This window comes from Pelmatolapia mariae, linkage group LG7 (genome assembly GCF_036321145.2).
Source record: "Pelmatolapia mariae isolate MD_Pm_ZW linkage group LG7, Pm_UMD_F_2, whole genome shotgun sequence".
Classification (NCBI taxonomy): domain Eukaryota; kingdom Metazoa; phylum Chordata; class Actinopteri; order Cichliformes; family Cichlidae; genus Pelmatolapia; species Pelmatolapia mariae.
In genome coordinates, this window is record NC_086233.1 from 30,725,021 (window position 1) to 30,743,128 (window position 18,108).

The 18,108-nt window shown below is 39.6% G+C and overlaps 2 protein-coding genes across 2 annotated transcripts; both read left to right on the forward strand.

Moving 5' to 3' along the window:
- The first annotated feature begins 2,447 nt into the window (after window positions 1-2,447).
- Window positions 2,448-13,823, forward strand: skor2 (SKI family transcriptional corepressor 2). The gene is made up of 9 exons (XM_063478804.1): window positions 2,448-2,685; window positions 4,440-6,447; window positions 6,983-7,046; window positions 7,776-7,853; window positions 10,293-10,358; window positions 10,514-10,612; window positions 10,872-10,939; window positions 11,910-11,973; window positions 12,289-13,823. The coding sequence occupies exons 2-8, from the start codon at window positions 4,465-4,467 to the stop codon at window positions 11,964-11,966; spliced, it is 2,415 nt and encodes an 804-aa protein (XP_063334874.1). The 5' UTR covers window positions 2,448-2,685; window positions 4,440-4,464; the 3' UTR covers window positions 11,967-11,973; window positions 12,289-13,823.
- An 897-nt stretch (window positions 13,824-14,720) lies between these two features.
- ier3ip1 (immediate early response 3 interacting protein 1) lies at window positions 14,721-17,482 on the forward strand. Its single transcript, XM_063480825.1, has 3 exons — window positions 14,721-14,853; window positions 15,184-15,285; window positions 16,448-17,482. Exons 1-3 carry the CDS (start codon window positions 14,763-14,765, stop codon window positions 16,501-16,503), a joined length of 249 nt encoding a protein of 82 aa, XP_063336895.1. The 5' UTR covers window positions 14,721-14,762; the 3' UTR covers window positions 16,504-17,482.
- The last annotated feature ends 626 nt before the right edge of the window (window positions 17,483-18,108 follow it).

Sequence of the window (18,108 nt, forward strand, 5' to 3'; positions counted from 1 at the left end):
TCTGGTAACCACGTGGTAAACATAGATAATATAATCATATCTAAATTTTTATTATTTTAAATAGGCCACTTCGGGATAGAGTGTTACGTAAGTGTTTGCCAAAACGCATTTCTGAAGCAAGATTGGGTATCAGCTCTTGAAGGTAGGCCTACTTTACCTGGTTTTTACACTCTTTTATTCCTCTCGCCCTCTATTGTGACGTCACCAAGCACCATAACTGCGGCCCGTGCGTGACTCCGCTCTTTGCCCCCCTTTCCTACCAGCCCCAACCCACCTCTTGTCCCATTGCAGAGTGTTCCCGTGGCGTCCGTCCGCGAGACAAAAGCACGCGCAGTGACATCCTAAATTGGTTTGAAAAGGAGCAGATGGGGCTCTCGCTCTCCTCTGTGTCGCACACACACACAGGCGAGCACAGATTTAAAGCAGAGCCTAAAAGCGATTCTGTCATGTTTATCAAGATGCTATTGAGAAAAGATTGGGCGAGAATAAATTACAGGCAATCTCAATATCCGGCAGCCTTTTAACCAGACTGACAGTTGCTCAGACAGATGAATGCGTAATTTGAAACTCGCAAGGAAGAAGTTGGATTAAAAGCGGGTTTTCCAAAACTTTCAGTGTTGATGACTTTTATGAAGAATCTGATGGTGTGCAAGGAAATTAATGGGTGACATGAAAGTAAAAATCTAGGGACTGGATGTCTCTCGACTATGTTAAGATATGTCGAACGTTACAACATTTTATGTGTAATTTAGACAAAATAAAATATTAGTCCGCACTGCAGCTTTTATTTATTCAGGCAATTCGGAGCAAATAAAGATCCCTGCGTGTTTTGCCCCCGTGGTAATTATTTATTTCACCTTCCGACAACTAAGATAATAATAAAAGTGGGGATAAAATGCATAATTTATTCCAACCTTCGTGTCTTTTCAAAAACATTCTGCTAAAAAGTTCCTTAGAAGTTGAGGATTTTACTGTAAAGCGATACCTCAGTTATAATTTTCAGTTCAGAGACAAACACACCTGTGTTGATGTTTAACATGTGTGCAGTTTGCTTTCTGAGACTGGTCTCTTTCTTATTTCCTACATAAAGTTTCCATCCTGCCCCACGACGAGCCACAGAAGAATCTGTCCTGAGAGCAACTTTGTTATCAACGTGTCTTAATTAACAAGGACGATCAGTATTTGGAACTAGGACTTCCCCATGAGTGCACTCGCATGAAGAGTTAAACGAGATCGTTTTGCGGATAACTTCAGATAAATGTGAGGCCGCTAGTATCTGGGTTATGGACTTCATATTTAGGTCTTCGCTTCACATGTGTAATTTGCCTACATATTTTTAGTGGAAGGAGTAATTCAGCAGTTGCAAAAACACCTGCTTCGGAGCTTGGAGTAAGGGTTTGGTAACAAATGCTCTGAACCCCTCCCCCGGGAACACTTATCCGATCCCTCTGCTGAAATTTTTTAAGGGCCTTTATCAGGTGAATTGCACCTTTTATAGCATCGTGTGTTAGCTGGGTGCATCGCTGAGCCTCGGTTACAACATATGATATAGTTTGCAGTGTGCTTCCTGCTGCCGTTTAAAAGTCCTGGAAACGACCTGCACATGTTTAGACAGTCATATTTCCAAAAGCCTGCTCAGCGTTGAATGTGGGTATCAGCTGCCCTGACAGATATTATTCTGATCCTCAGACTGTCTGCCGGCCTGTCTGTCTGCTGTCTCAGCTTTTATTTTTCCTTTCTTCGGCCCCCACGGCCAAGCTAGTGTTTTACTCCACATCATGTCTGTGTTTAAAAGCCATATTTCCAATTCAAGTCTCTTCGGCTGACCGTGTGTGCTGCCAGCAGTCTCTTTTAACATCAGTTTGGTGGTAATTAATTTGCAACTCGGGGTGTGCGTCCCGCGGACCAACAGCAGACAACCATCTGATGGCAACAGCTTGCAGCGTAGTTATGGTTGGTTCTGTGTGGAAATAACCACTTAAGTTGAAATTAATATTCATTAGGCCGATGATATGGTAAGTAAAATAGCTAAAAAGATTTAAATCCTGGGTTTGTCGTTTTTTAGTGTAGGTGGCTGTTTAAAGTTTGAAGGCGCACGCTCTGGACGCATTCCAGTGTCGTGCGTATGTTACCCTGGACCTCTGTGGCGTTAATTTGAGTTTTCCAGCGTTTCGCTGACAGTTAGGGAGACGTCATTTTAGCTGTTCACTTGGACAGAGCGGCGCAGTGAGGGAAGGCGGGAGGTGGGAGGTCTGTGTGCGCGCGTGAAGGTGTGCGGGTGTCTGTCCCGGATGGTGGGCTGAGCTCGCGCCACACGCCAATCAAACTCGAGGCAGGTGTGCTGCCGGGTGAGAGAGAGAGAGAGCGCGAGAGAAAGAGAGAGAGAGGGAGAGAGAGAGGAGGGGGGATTAGGACTGCGCGAGGTGTCTCAGAAAAGGGAATAAAGCCGGCGCGAGCGCCGCAGTTTACTCACATCATGAGCAGGCTCTCTCCACAGTTAAAAAGTAAATAAATAAAAAATAGCCGGTGCCGCTTCCACGTGTTTCCCGGATACAATTCAGGTTTCTCGTTTGTTTGTTTTTTTACGTGATAAAATGAGTCTTTTAAAGCTGCGCAGGATAAATCGATTTCTCTCGTGACGGGGATATTTTTGACGCGTTTTGGGATTTTCCCCAGAAGTCGAAGGTAAGGACTGCTGATCATTCCCGAGCTTACTCTGGTTAAAGTGTTGTAAAAGTGTAGACTGTTATCGATTTGTGTTACATGAACAGTGGGGACAGAGAACAAGCTTGTAAAAATGATTCAAAAATGCGATGCATGTATAACTCACAGTCCTCTAGATTTCCTTTAAATATATTGTTATTATTATTGCTTTTGTTGTTGTTGTTATTATTGTTATTATTTTGTTGTTGTTGTTGTTATTGTTGTTGTTTTAATTTTGTTCTACCGAAGTTAAACGTGAAACCCACTTGTGAAAACTTTAATGGAAGCATATGTGTTTTCGGCGAAAAAAAAAGGAACAAACAGCATAAAAAAAGAAAAGTAAATGTAAAGAAAAATTTTAATATAGTAAAAATTAAAGACGGACTGAATTCTTGAGTTAAAGTTCTGATATACGGAGTCCTGCGTGTCGTCTTTATGCTGTACCTATGAGTAGTTAAATCAAATAGAAGAAGAAGGGAAAAAACGCAGTTGTTTTACATTCTTGGACCCAGTGTCCTTTTTCTGTAATACGCAATGTAATAATTAAATTTCTTAGAATGTATAAATGTATTGTAATTTCTTAGCAACTATCTCTTTAATTTAAAATTTCGTGAAATGTTCGTAAAATATTATACCGGTTTTTAAAATATATCACAACTGTGTGTGAATGCAGAACCAATATAAGATAGATGCGCTGTAAGTGAATTATGGAAATTTCTGACATGCAAATTTGCTGTTTCTAAAAAAAGTTAAATCAAAACATTTATAATACATTTACAAAAAATAACTTTTATTCTCAAGAAGCTCATATAAATCTCTTATTTTACACTATTCGTTATATTCAGTAATTATCATACTTAAAATATATGCAAAAATATAAGGTATATTAAAATAAACACAATAAATAAACACAATAAAAAGTATATGAAGTAACGCACGAATGGGACATCTGAAGTGCCACAGTTCTATTAAAGGTAATAAGATTGGCATCATATAAGCAAAGCCTTGTGAATGGTACAGAAATAATAATAATAACTATATGCAACCTTATTAAAATACCGTATGTGCTACTGGTGATATTTAAATTATTTTATTTTAAATTATTTTTAAATGATTCTTTTTTTAAAGTACACTTCACAGCAGTGCTTATGAAAGAGTTTCTCATCCTCCTGAATCATTTTTCCTATTTGATAATTCAAAAATTCACAGGAGCCACATCAAGATATACCCCCTAAGCATTAAAAAATTATATTTGCTGTCATCAAAACAAGTAACAGCAATAATGTTCCATCTGCACAATTCAGCTTCGTTTTCTGTGCCCCTTATGAAATTGCAAGAATAGTCAGAAATTAAAATACATTAAAAATCTTAAAATAAGCATTTAGCTGTGATGTCAAAATATTTCTAAATTAATTGTTAACTTTCTTAAAAAACAGACTTTAAAAGGGTAATCAGATACATTTAATTCAAAATATTACATTTCACTGGATTTTTTATTTATTCTCTTTGCTCTACCTTATCCACTTCTCTGTTATTTATTATTTTGAGGAATATTTATTTGGTCGAAGTCTATATTAGGTAATCAAAAAAACCTAATTTCATATTGCTGATAATACAGGTAGAGAAGCGCTCGTAAACTGTTTTAAAAGGTTATTTATGAATTAATAAATGTTGAACTTCCTTTCTTTCTTTCTTTCTTTCTTTCTTTCTTTCTTTCTTTCTTTCTTTCTTTCCAGGTTTTTTTTTACTTTTCATCCGAGCATGGACAAGACTCATCTTTCAAGCCCTACTGATATCATAATGACAAGCTCAACAGGCCCCTACCAACAGGAACCCCTGACTCCACCCAGGCCCAGCCATCTCCACTCTTCATCCTCTTCCTTATCGTCACCCTCTCCTTCTTCTTCCTCATCACCACTCAAACCCAACCAGGTTGGCCAGGTCTTCCTTTATGGCGTTCCCATTGTATCACTGGTCATAGATAACACAGAGAGACTTTGCTTGGCGCAGATTTCCAACACACTCCTCAAGAATTACAGTTATAATGAGATTCACAATCGTCGGGTGGCACTGGGCATCACCTGTGTTCAGTGCACGCCAGTTCAGCTGGAGATACTCCGAAGGGCTGGCGCCATGCCCATCTCGTCACGACGCTGTGGCATGATCACCAAGCGTGAAGCTGAGCGTCTGTGCAAGTCCTTTCTCGGAGAGAACTCGCCGCCGAAACTGCCCGACAACTTTGCCTTCGATGTAACGCATGAGTGCGCCTGGGGTTGCCGTGGTAACTTCATTCCTGCACGCTACAATAGTTCAAGGGCCAAATGCATCAAGTGTTCCTTCTGCAACATGTACTTCTCCCCAAATAAGTTTATTTTCCATTCCCACCGCTCAACACCAGAAGCCAAGTATACCCAGCCTGATGCTGCCAACTTTAATTCCTGGCGACGACACCTCAAACTAACCGACAAACATCCACCAGAGGAGTTAATTTATGCGTGGGAAGATGTCAAAGCTATGTTCAATGGAGGCAGCCGAAAGAGAGCCTTGCCCTCGTCTGCCCAGTGTTCTGCTATGGGTCCCATGAAGAGTCTGTCGGGTTCGGTGGTACCTCACGTAATGGGACCTGAGCTGGGTGCTCAGAAAAGAACCCGCTTTGAAGATGAGGACGATCTGGATGGAGGGAGTCTTTCTCCTCGTAAGACACCACGTAGTTACCCTGTCATTCCTGTCCCAAGCAAAGGTTTCGGCATGCTGCAGAAGTTCCCTCCTACATCACTCTTCCCCTCCCCTTATCCCTTTCCAGCATTTGGCCTCTGCCAGCAGAAAAAAGAGGACAGTGATGTGCCAGCTGGACAGAAAGGGGCAGGGTTGTCTGGTCTTTTATGGCCCGGTCGAAAAGACTCTTTTTATCCTCCTTTCTGCATGTTTTGGCCACCAAGAGCAGCAGGAGGAATCCCTGTCCCCACTTACATCCATCCTCAGCCCAGCACCCTCTCCTCCCTGACAGACAACCCCTCACTCAGGCAGGCCTTTCTGGATCTCTCAGACCCCAGTGAATCTGGGGCTGTGAGTGCAAATGGAAGTGGGATCAATGCAACTATGACTCCCAGTGGCAGGTCCACCACACCCAAATCTGGGCTGTTTGACACAGAGTGTACAACAGTTACCACCGACCCTCGCCCTGTCACCTCAGAGGGCTGGCTCAAACTACTGGAGAACCCAACTCTCCAGTCAAGGAAGTCAAGCTATGGCTCTGCGTTCCGACCTGTCATCAAAGATGCAGAAAGCATTGCCAAGCTCCACAGCAATGGCGGAGGGGTCACTGGAGCAACAGATGAGGACTTTGTAGTCACCAGATCAGACCAACACCCGCGGCTATCACCAACTAGCAGTTGCAGCTATGGAAGTGAAAGCGGAGGTGATGGGGAACCAGAGGGAGCAGAAAGCGAGGAGGAGGGGGAAGTGGATGTGGAGTCATCAAAGCAAGATGATGAAGAGGAGGGAAGCTTTACAAACAGACCACCACAGACTCAAACCAACCTGTACCTCTCTGCGCTGAGTGACAGTGCTGGAGAGGATAGGGGGAAAGATAGAGGGAGTGGCGCAATGTATCCCGGTACGTCCCCTCGATCCTCCTCAGATCCAATCCAGCAGGAGTCTCCCAGCCTGCCCACCTCCCCTCCTGCCAGCTTACCTCTCTCAAGCTCCACCCCACCTCACCGGGAGGACACAGCTTACAAAAACGTAAATATCCCCACAGGCCACTTTAGCTAATTATTATTTAAATGGTGCCGCAGTCAGGCAGTGGTGTGATCTGCATAAGCAGATTGATAGGCTGGTTTCTCCCCGTAGACATGAAAACAGTCACCTCACTCTGATACTAGCTAATAGGCCCAGGTGTGGCTTGTTTAATGGCCACATTGTGTTTGTTCTCCCTCTGTCACCCCAGCTTGTTAGGGCAACTCTAATCTTTAACCTGTCGACTCCCATGTTAACCAGACCTCCAAGAGGAGGAGGAAGTAGAGGTTCAATTTTGACGATGGTTTTCTTTGGGGGGGTTAAACTATCATCTAGCAACATACTGCAGATTTATCTCAGTATTCCTTTTGAGGAATAAAAGCATAGTCTCCAGTATATTGCAGATTAAATTATTAGTAGTATTAGTATTATCAGTAATCAGAATCAGACTGCCCTGCCTCAGTGCATGTTCCAGTTTTTTAAATTTATTGTCTTATGCAACATGTAAATTAAATATTTATCAACTATATTTGATTTCCAGGTTCACAAAAACAGAGACGAAGGACTTCCTGCATATGCAACCAAAGATAATTCCAGCATTTCCGGTAAGCGCAAACGTTTTAATCTTTTGGAACAGTTTCTCATTTTAAAGTCTCCACAGCACAGAACGCGGCATTGCAGAAATCTAATTAAATGCATTAGTTTTGAAACTGAAAAATAGTTGTTGACACAAAAGTTAAAAAGCACATTAAACATCATCCTTTTTTTTCTCCATCAAATTTGCAACAGCAAATAATCTTTCATATATAATCTCCAGAAATCACTATATTGGTTGCATGGTTTGTTGGACGCTACATCTTCCACCCTGCAGTTGTTTTACGATGTCTCAGTTTCATCAAATGTTTTTTACACTGTTTCATCAAATAGCATTACACAATCTATTTCAGCAAACTGTTACTATTTGCTTCATCAGATGTCCGAGTCTGTTGTATTATAGCATCTTTGTTTCATTTATTGTCTGAGTGAGTGGTTTTATAGTGTCCCTGTGTTCCTGTGAGGCTCATATTCCTGTGACGTTTCATTTGCTCCTCTCATCTCCCACTCTGACCCTTTTCCCGAAGAAAATGTCTTCCCCGTGTTTTCTCGCAGTGCGTTGACAAACACACATGCGTACGCTCGACCATAGCTCCCAAATGCATACACACAAAGGAGACGCACACATCATGCGTACACTTAGTTATCTCCATGTGTCCGGATAACCAGCTCAGCCAATGGCCCTTACTGAATCTCTCTTCCTGTCTGTCTTCCTGTCTTTCGCTCTCATCTTTTCTCAGATGAAACAAAAGAACAGAATAGTTTCTTTGTACCAGAGACTGAGACGTCGGCCCCGGACTACTGGAGGGAGAACTCAGGTATAAAAACTCACGTTTTTGTATTTATTCTTTTTTTATAAGTGGTTGGAAAACAGCTACATTCAGATAGAACACAGAAAATAAACTAAAGGCAAAAGTTGAAACTGGCAAATCAGACACTGAAAGTATAATTATGGGATGGAATGGGTACCGTCTGCTTATATTTGGTGTTTGATGACACTGATTATTATTTATATTAGGAAATAAACCTACTTGTGATTAAAATGCTGATTAAAAACTGACACTTTATGACTTTATTTGCAAAATGACACTGATTTCTTACACAAATGACATTCAGAACAGTTCAGTCAGTGAGGGAAAGCCTTTGACTCTTAAGCTTTATCCATCTCCATCTCCATGTCCTCTCAGATGGCAAGTTAAGGGATTCATATAAATACACACAGAGATGAAACAGCAGTGCAAAGCTGCCTCTTTCGCCGCTCTGCCACGGCTCCTCTCTTTAGTGGCGTTGTCGCTAGGGCTGTTACTCTTAGGGGGGCCGTTATAGTTCAACAAGAAAACATCAGCTCAGAGATAAGCAGCCGCGCTGGCAATCTCCATCCCAGACCCATATCGCCCCCGACATAATTGCCTTTTTTCCCCTTTCTCAGCGCAAAAAAACCTTTCCCGTTTGAAAAAGATCACAGCTTATTACCTTTTTATATCTGTCAGGAAGACATTAAAAGTGCTTTATGACATCTGTGCCAACATTTATATCTACCCCCCCATTCCCTCAACCCCTACACGCACACACATCGTAATGATCCCTGTGCATAATGTATAATGTATTTCGAAAAATTACACGAAACAAATTAAATGAGACCACCTTTCCCCTGATTGCCAAACGTCTCCCTGGGCGGTGGGAAGCTCTACGTGATTAGAAGGCCTGATTCCTCCGAGTCCCTCCACCCCCCTCCACTGTCTTTAAACTCTCCCTCTGTTTCTAGGGAGAAAAAATAATCTAATTTTCCATTTATGTAATGCAAACCGCCTTGGCTTTGACTATTCACGGTTAATTGACTGTCAAACGAGGTTGTTATCCTCGGGCACTGTCTGCAAATTTGCTTGTCAAATGAGACAGAGAGAGGAGAGGAAAGGAGAGAGGAGAGGAGGAGAGAGGAGAGCTCTCTCTGTTCTAAATGAGAGAGAGAGAGAGAGAGAGAAGCATAGGGAGGCTTAAGGAGCCAGGACATGAAATGACTGGAGGAGGATACACATATCGAGGGTGCTCACTTGCTTCATTAAGGCGTTCAATGCCTCATTGTCACAATTCAGACATTAGCTCAAACACACACATGCATGCTTACCATGACAGACACTGGAAATCTGAAGGAAAAACACAGCATGTAATGGAGATATTTGTTCTTAGGATGGCAGACTTTTAAAGCAACAAGTAGATTTATCCTCCAGGAGTTAAAAAAAAAGACAAAACAGACAAAACATATATTTTATAAAACATTCACACTATTAACTGTGAGAATGTTTTTTTAACCATATTTATGGCTTTTAAATCCTGCTTTAGTTTGCAGGAACCACTTGTATTGGTCAAAAAACCTTAACTTTTGTAGTAAAATCAAAACTTTCCACATCCCCGCCCTTCTTCAGCTTTAACAGCCACCAGATGATTGACTCAAATCTCTCTGACTAGATTGGACGAAGCATGATATTACAATAAGAGGCGAGAACAGTAAAGCTCGTCATAGTCTCCGGTCATTATAAGTAGTTTCCATGAACTTGTACTGACACCTAGAGGCCAGAACATGAATTGCAATGCTTCACTTACAGCTGACGGGAGAAAATTCACAACTTAAGACGTGATGCATACAAGAGAGGAGGAAACTAAATTAGTCCATGACAAAATAAAAACCAAGTAGTTCTGTTCAAATAATGGAGACTGCAGTTAAGCTGTTTTTGCAATACTTCACTTTACACTTACACTTAACTTTCTGCACACAAAGTCAGCTGACTTCTTTTAGTTTCTGAAGGGTTATCACTCTCTTTTTGATCAGTCTTTTGATCAGAAAATTTTATTGTATTTTTCTATTTTTTCTTTGTTATTCATACTGATTTATTAAATGTTTATGGACATTGTTTCTCCTAATTTTTCCTCACACTTTTGCCATCCAGTCTGTTGTTTTTCTTGTTGAGTCTCACCGTGCACATTCTGTTTTCACCCTTATCTTGATCTAACAAACAGACCTAACCTCCTTTGGGCGATCAAATGATGCCTGATGCTTTCACTTAACTTTACTTACATTTGTAGCTTTTCCGGTTGCTTTTGAATAACTGATTTCAAGATCATTTATAGTTTATGAGCATGTCCTTAAATTCATTATTTTTATTTGTTTGTTTTGTACTCATTTCCTGTTCATGGATCAAATCCCAGTTTAGTTAACAATTAATTTCAAAGTTTGAAATTAAGTCTCTTCATGTTTTCAGGCGATCAAAGCCAGGGTGCTGCTTCTCCTGTGCAGCTGAAAAAGGATGTTGAGAGCATGGAGAAAGGTAAGGGCTGTTTGAGCACATCTCAGCTGCATTGACCATAGAAAACTAGTAATCTATACTAGATGGACATTAGTGGACATTTGTGAGATTGTGAGAGAATATTTTAATGCAACCACTCTCATATTTTCCTTCTGCTTTCTTCTGTCCTTCTGTAGAAGAGCTCCAGAAGGTTCTGCTGGAACAGATCGACTTCAGGAGGAGACTGGAGCAAGAGTTTCACGCTTTGAAGGGCACCTCACCATTTCCTGTCTTCCGTAAGTCAGTTTTTTTCCCCCTTACCCTGATTTCCTTTTAGTTTCCATACTCTGAAGGGCAACTTCTCCTTTTCTGTCTTTCTTGCGGTCTCTTACACCTTTACCTTTATCCCCATTTTTACCTTTCAGTTTTTTATTTTCCCCAATTTTTTTGCTCAACCCTTTTCTGTCATCAGCTGTCTTTATCACTCCAATTTTCCAAAATGACAATACATGCGCCACCTAATCAAGGTTTGTTTTTATTGTACGCTAATTTCAGACAATTTTCAAGATCAGATGAAACGAGAGCTCGCCTACAGAGAGGAGATGGTCCAACAGTTACAGATGGTAAGACTACTAATGTTAGTGCTTAACACTAATGGAAATATGCTTTTAAATGACAAATTAAACACCCTTTTTTAGATACACAAATTAAAAGAAAATCTTCATGATTGCCTTAAAAAATGTCTGCAAGGATTTTGAGAAAAAATATAATTAAGACTAATTATGCAGTACTTACTAAAGTACAGTGACATCACATCAACCGAAACAAAAAAAAATCAAAAACCGATGAGGAAATATGCCAGTCAATTCTCTGACTACTGCTAGAGATTGTATGCATACTTGGGAAATCCTTGCCATGGGTTAAAACAAAAACAAAAATTAAATGATGAATAAATGAAGCCATCACTAGGACTTGACCGGACACGTGCGTTTGCTTATTTGTCCATCAAAAGACAGAGCCAATCATCTAGTTTGTCTTTCACGGGTGAGAAGTTCCTTTGCAGCCATCTGAGTGTTTCCGTCGACATCAATCACTGGAGCAGCTGGCAGACAGGCTGACAGACGCTGTTTGTCTTTGTTTTCTGACACATGCCACCACTGTACACGCTTGTGTGCACACAGTGGCAAGGCGTGCGCCAAAACGCACACAAGAACATGCTGCATTCATGTAATCACAAAGGCAGGCGATTATGAATATGGGTTCAAGCTAATTTATAAGCCTGTATGTGCACACCAAATGCACATACTCACGTAAACAATTGACAAATGTGTCTAGAACCAGCAGATGGATCTGTCTGAGAGTAATGACACATTAATTTCACACAGACATGCAAATGAACTCCAAAGAATGTTTAATTTGTGTTGCCGTGTGATAGAATTTTACTTTCACCAGCTTGGCTAGAGTTTTGGATTTTCATATTTCCACCAATGATAAAATCATAATAGTAAAGTTTACTTTAGAGAACCTTTTTCATTGTTAAATGTATTTCTTTAGGAAGAATGTAACGTTTTATGTCTTGTTTTTGCCTTTCAGATTCCCTACGCAAACATCATCAGAAAAGAAAAGATCAGCTCCCATCTCAACAAGTAGCAAAGAGGTGAATATTTTTCAGTAAATTTAAAATGAAGCTTGAAGAAATGTAAAAATAAATAGTTATCACATAAAAAGCTTTTGACAAGCTACACATTATTAAGCCTCATATTTACATCATAATAGAGATAATGGCAAGACAGTGAAATATACTTAATTTTCATTTGATTGATAATAAACTGTCTTATAGCGTTAACACATTTGGCATTACTGGCTAAATTTTATTATAATTTTCTGGGGTGATTCTAAACAATCAGTTAAATCAGTATGGAAAAACTCTTACCCTGAATGTAAAACTAATGTAATTTCCCTTTTTTTTTAGGATTAGCACACAGAAAACTGACAGAGTCCATCACCGACAGAGAGGATGTGAAACTATATCATACATTATATTACTTTTCGCAGGACAGCAATTATTCTGCTGCTTCTTCGATATCGCCTCTGTTAGTTGCTCTCTACACACTGCCTGCTAAGAACTCATGTGAGGCTGTGGGACATCATACTGGTAAAAGATTTCTAAAGTTTTTCCTCTTCTTCCCTGGTTCAAGTTCCCTAACTGAACTTAATTGACTGAAACCTGTGACACTGCGAGTGTGTTGGCAGTCACGTTCAAAGCATTAACCAACCGGGACCAAAGCAACCTCGGCCTTTGAGGACCACCAGGAAGGCAGATGTAGATGTCAGAAAACTAATTTCCAGGCATAAAAAAAAAAAAAAAGATTGGATGTTTTTATCTGCCCGTGGGCTCAACTGTACATTGGCCAAACTCTGGATGAAAAAAGACTAAGATAGGTTGTATTTGTATCACCAAGTGATGGCCCTGAAGAGAAACAAGCACGACAACATTTATTTATTATCAACATTTGATCCCAAAGGGACTTCATCATGTTCAACTCTAATCCTTCCCTGTCAACACGAGCCACCACCACCAGTTTGTCAGTGGCTGGACACACACAACCTTGGTTTAGTATGTCAGATGAATTAAAATAAATAAATAAAGCACTTGAATTTACAATGGTACTATTACAACATGGTACCACAAAAAAAGTCCATATATATATATATTCATAAATTTTGCAGTTTACAACTCTATTAACAGCATTTCAAAACCACCGTTTTTACCTTGTCCTTAATTAATGTCACATCTGATTATATTTAATACTTTATTTATAAAGTCAAAGTTACCTGAAATGATATCCTGTGTCACATTAACTGCAGACTGTGTACCATATGGAACTGAGCAGCTGTAAGACAGTGAAGGTATGGTTCATTCTCCTGCCAGACGTTTTCCAGTTGTAACGTCTTATGATTATCACTAAATAAATATTGCTGCCATCAGCTGCAGAATCTGCCTCGTTGTTTTGGAAATGAAAAACTCTGTACACGTGCTTTCTCTCCACAAAGAGCATCCGAGAGCAAAGGCCTGAAGTTTGTCAGTGTTGTATATTTATATGTAAATTATTTCACCTTATTGTATAAAATGTCATACATGTGAATACTGATCTTCACAGTCATTCTACCTATCTCTGTGTGTGTGTGGGTTTTTTGTTTTTTTTGCTTTTTTTTGTTTATTTATTTGAGTATCAACTCCTGAGACCCCAATTGTGATAATACTATTTATTATAATGTGAAATGAAAAAGAAAGAGACACAGGGGTGGTGGCGATGATGGTGATGTTTGAGCAAAATCAAAAAGAGCAAAAATGACAACCCATTCATCTTGTTTATAAAATAAATGGACAAAGTTGTCATTTACTGAGAAAATGTTATCATTAGAAGCTGTTATTGCAGATGTATTTCAGAATGTTCTTGTAGTTTCTCTACTATTTATGTGTAAATTAAAAGTCTATATGAAAAACTGAATGTGGAGGACTAGTTCATGTTTGTGTGGATGGAGTCCCTTTACCCAGAGCATATTTACATGCCTGAAGTTCTTTCTGAAACTAAAAGCAGGCTGTTAAGAAGATCCCGGTTATTATATTAAAATGCAAACTTATGTTTTATGGGAGGTGTGGTTCAGAAGATGAAGTGGGCTGTTGACTAGTCAGAAGTAAGTGTTTTTCTATATGTCAAAGTGTCCTTCAGCAAGATACTGAATGCTCAGTGCATCCATCAGAGTGTGAGTGTGGGACTGTTCAGTTAAACTTGCTTAGCCATAGAAAAAGGTGCTTGTGTAAATGTATGTGTGAATGAGTGAATCAAGTTTGCAATAAGCAAGCACTTAAGGATCTGCATGCATGCTTGTGTTGCCTCTTAAAGATGCTGTAGAAAAAAAAAAGAAAAAAAAAGCTAAGAGTGAAGCCAAACTGATTTATAAGACCAATTCAAAACAACAGCTGAACAGCTAAAATGACATAAAACAACAGGGCAGGTAAATCAAATGAAAATAGGATGGAAAAACACCAATAAAACAATATAAGAAAAGAGTAATTGAGTGATGTGGTCACTTAATATTAATTGTGTGTGTGTGTGTGTGTGTGTGTGTGTGTGTGTGTGTGTGTGTGTGTGTGTGTGTGTGTGTGTGTGTGTGTGTTTTAAAAATATAATTTGGTGTTCAAAAAGAGAAAAAAAATCAAAGTTTATAGAAAAAAGAATTTAAAAGGTACCTTGTTATCTTGCTGTTATTCTTTTCAGGATTTTAGTATTGAATGAATGGAACTAAAAGTCCCCTTTTTGATTTACGAGACAAAAAAAATCTGGCTACCTCTGTTGCACGACGTCGGCATGCCTGTTTACGGCAGCAGCATCTCTGGGAGTGGCGGTAGAAGAAGGAGGAGGAGAAGAAGAAGTTGCCAGCATGGCGTTTACTCTTTACTCTCTCATCCAGACCGCTATTCTGTGTACCAATGCAATCGCTGTGTTGCATGAGGAGAGATTTCTCAGCAAGAGTAAGTGTTTAAGTGTATTTTATGTCACGTACATCATATAGTGAAATAACTGGTTAAAAGCAGCTAGCTACGCGTATACACTTAGCTGGCTGCCTCTTGGTTAATGGAGAGGCTCCTGTTTGGGATTTATAAGGAAGAATTAAGGCTTGAGCATTACAGGTAAAAAAATGCAATGTTTTGAATAACATTAAAGCTGCTGGTCTTTTTTTTTAAACTGGAAAATAAACACGTATACATGCATCTGCTATCTCGTTTACTGGTGTTTCTCATCTTTCTTCCCATCTGTCTCCTGTACTTTCTCTTCTCCTTTATTTCTCCGTGTGTCTGCAGTTGGTTGGGGTGTTGACCAGGGAGTTGGAGGTTTTGGAGATGATCCAGGAATCAAAGCCCAGATTCTCAATCTCATCCGCTCAGTCCGGACTGTCATGAGAGGTCGGTAGGCTGCATTGTTCATAAATCCTTAGCAGATCTTAAAAATAGGTAAATGTACTCTCAGATTAACTGTAACTGTGAAGCTACAACAGAGTAGAGGTAGTGAAGGCTTGAGGTTAAAAACCTGGGGCAGTGCACAAGAGAGGTGAAGAAGAGAGGAGAGACGGGGTGGAGATAAGTGTTAAGAGTGATTTATGGCAGGAAGAGTGAAGGGGAATGTTTAAAAGACAGTAGTGAGACCTGCTGTTATATATGGTTTAGAGACAGAGGTGGCACAGTTGAAGCTGAGATTTTCATTGGAAGTGACCAGAGTAGCCAGGATTTATGAGTTTCATGTAGTGAAAGAGGACATTAAGAGGGTTGGTGTGTCAGAGGAGGATGTCACGGATAGGGTGCATGACTTACTTTGGACAGACAAGACCAAAGTGGGGATTTGGGCTTGTTTTGCACCCACCGGACCTGGTCACGGCCAACATCGGGTCAATCAGGATGACAATGATCCCAATCCCAGCAGCAAATCTACTACAGAATGGCTGAAAAAGGATAAGAATTCAAATGCTTCAGTGGCCCAGTCGAAGTCCAAAACTCAACTCCAATGAAATGCTGTGGCAGGACCTTAAGAGAACTGTGTGCACATGAATGACCACAAATATCAATGAACTGAAGCAACCCTGAAAAGAAGAGTGGGCCGATCCACAATCACGTTAGAGACTGATGAAAGGTGATTTTACAAGTTAGTGAATCGTGGGATGCAATTAGTTTTTCACACACTGCTTCTGCATTTTGGCTTAGCTTTCATTAAATAAATAATGACACACTGTAATATGTCATATGTAATTATTCATTTGCAGTTGCATTTGCCTATTTTTAAGATCTGCTAAGGATTTTTTGTTTAATACACAAAATCTTAAAAATGAAAGAGGGTGGACTTTAAGTTTATCATGACTGTAAACAAACATGTTTTTCTGATGTTAACAAAATCAAATAACTTTTTCCTAAATAACCCAGTATGAAATGAGCTAAATTGCTGGTGTGCTCTTCAATTTTTAATTCACTCTGCAACAGATGTATTTGAGTCAAGAATTAGCAGCTGTAATATTTCTGAGGTTGCTGATGGAATCAGTTTGATTATTTTGTGTTTTGTACTCTTTTGTTTTTACAGTGCCTTTGATAATAGTGAATTCTGCCTGCATCGTCCTGTTGCTGCTGTTTGGTTGATCTTCGCCTACCAAACTTAGGTGGAGGACCACAAACATGCCAATGAAAAGCCACTCGCACAAAATCCTGAACTCTTTGCCATTTAGAGACTTCTGCCACTGTCAGTTATTGGGAGGGCAGAAATGTTTTTCAACTGACCGGCGCTGAAATAGAAGATCAACTGCAGATTTTTAAATGCAAAGAGAAGAAGAACTGAAAATTAGCTGGTGCAGACTTCCTGTTGTGTTTTATCACCACTAAAAGGACAAAATTGATGTAATTTTGTCGAAGTCATGACCACACAGGATGATGGTTTATCTTGATCCCCGATATCATATCATTTGCAAATGTTTTTTTTTTTTAAATCAGTATTTAAATAACCTGTTGGTACAGACAGATTTGTTGACACTTCTTACTGTAAAATGGGCCTGCAAAGTTGTTGGTTTTTTTCAAACATTTATGGGGCAACTCACAGCAGGTTCAAAGAGGAACACAATTCACAAATCTCTTCATATATATGTGCTGAATTGATTTGTAATTGGCCCATGTCTGAGAACTGAAAAGGCTAAATGGTGTAGATGTAAATTTTAAGCAATGCTGCCAAATGCAGCTCCGACCAATGTATTTTGAACTGTTTACACTTCAGTGCCACAAAAATTGAGATACTGTCTTGAAATAAATGTATCACTCAGTGTTGTGGAATTCCTTATATTATGTTGCTTTCTGTGTGTGACAGCAGACAAACGGAAACAAATGACATTTCGATAAAACTTCCAGCTGTTTTGTTGATGAATGAAATATTAGATGTGTAGCAAGTAATGAAGATAAATGTTGCCTGTCCACTCTGTCAGGTTGGTGCCGATTTACATTGGTGAACAATGTGAAACTGAATTTAAAAATCCGGTAGTTTATGGTTACCTGGTGGCTTTACACATTCACATACAGTATTGTGCAGAAGTCTTGACACTTCCTGTTTTGTTTTGTTTTTGCTGTTGTTTGTTTTTATGTTTCTAAAGTGGTCGTGAACAATAGTTCTTCTTGAATTCTGAAGGTCTTTAAGTATGAATGCTTTTGCTCTCATTTCAGTGCATTCCTTACACTTTATTTTTTTATTTTCAGAAGAATGGTTTTGTTTGTTAAGCCCATCATAAGAAATGCACCTAACTCAAGCTCTAAACCAGTGTTATATCTACTTATAACAACTTAGCAAAGAACCCATTTTAAACTGTATCTTTAAGCTGTTGTTACTAGCAGCCTGTCAAAAACACACAATTTGTTCCCATTTTTAGTTGAATATAAGAAAAATACCAGAGATTCGAGTGTTATAAAATAGTACTTGTACCAACAAGGTGATTCCCAAAGAGCAATTAGCCAAACCCTTGGCAAAGAATATTCTGGCACAGCATGCAATGTGTCCTTAAAAGTACTGAGGAAACTGGACAAGGTGGAGGACCCAAGACAGATAAACCGTATCTGAAAGTCATGTCCTTAAGGAACAGGAAAAACATCATCAGAAATTGTCTCAGTGGAAGGGTGGCTGTCAAGAAGCAGTGTTAAGCAAGGAAAACGGTGAGAAAGGACTGAGATATACCAAATTGCACAAGAACTGAACCAAAAACAGCAGCA

Coding starts and splice junctions, on each gene's coding strand:
- skor2 (XM_063478804.1), top strand. CDS start 4,465: ATGGACAAGACTCATCTTTCAAGCCCTACTGATATCATAATGACAAGC. Junction 7,047..7,775: donor AGATAATTCCAGCATTTCCG/GTAAGCGCAAAC, acceptor ATCTTTTCTCAG/ATGAAACAAAAGAACAGAAT. Junction 10,940..11,909: donor TGGTCCAACAGTTACAGATG/GTAAGACTACTA, acceptor TTTGCCTTTCAG/ATTCCCTACGCAAACATCAT.
- ier3ip1 (XM_063480825.1), top strand. CDS start 14,763: ATGGCGTTTACTCTTTACTCTCTCATCCAGACCGCTATTCTGTGTACC. Junction 14,854..15,183: donor GGAGAGATTTCTCAGCAAGA/GTAAGTGTTTAA, acceptor GTGTGTCTGCAG/TTGGTTGGGGTGTTGACCAG. Junction 15,286..16,447: donor AGTCCGGACTGTCATGAGAG/GTCGGTAGGCTG, acceptor TTGTTTTTACAG/TGCCTTTGATAATAGTGAAT.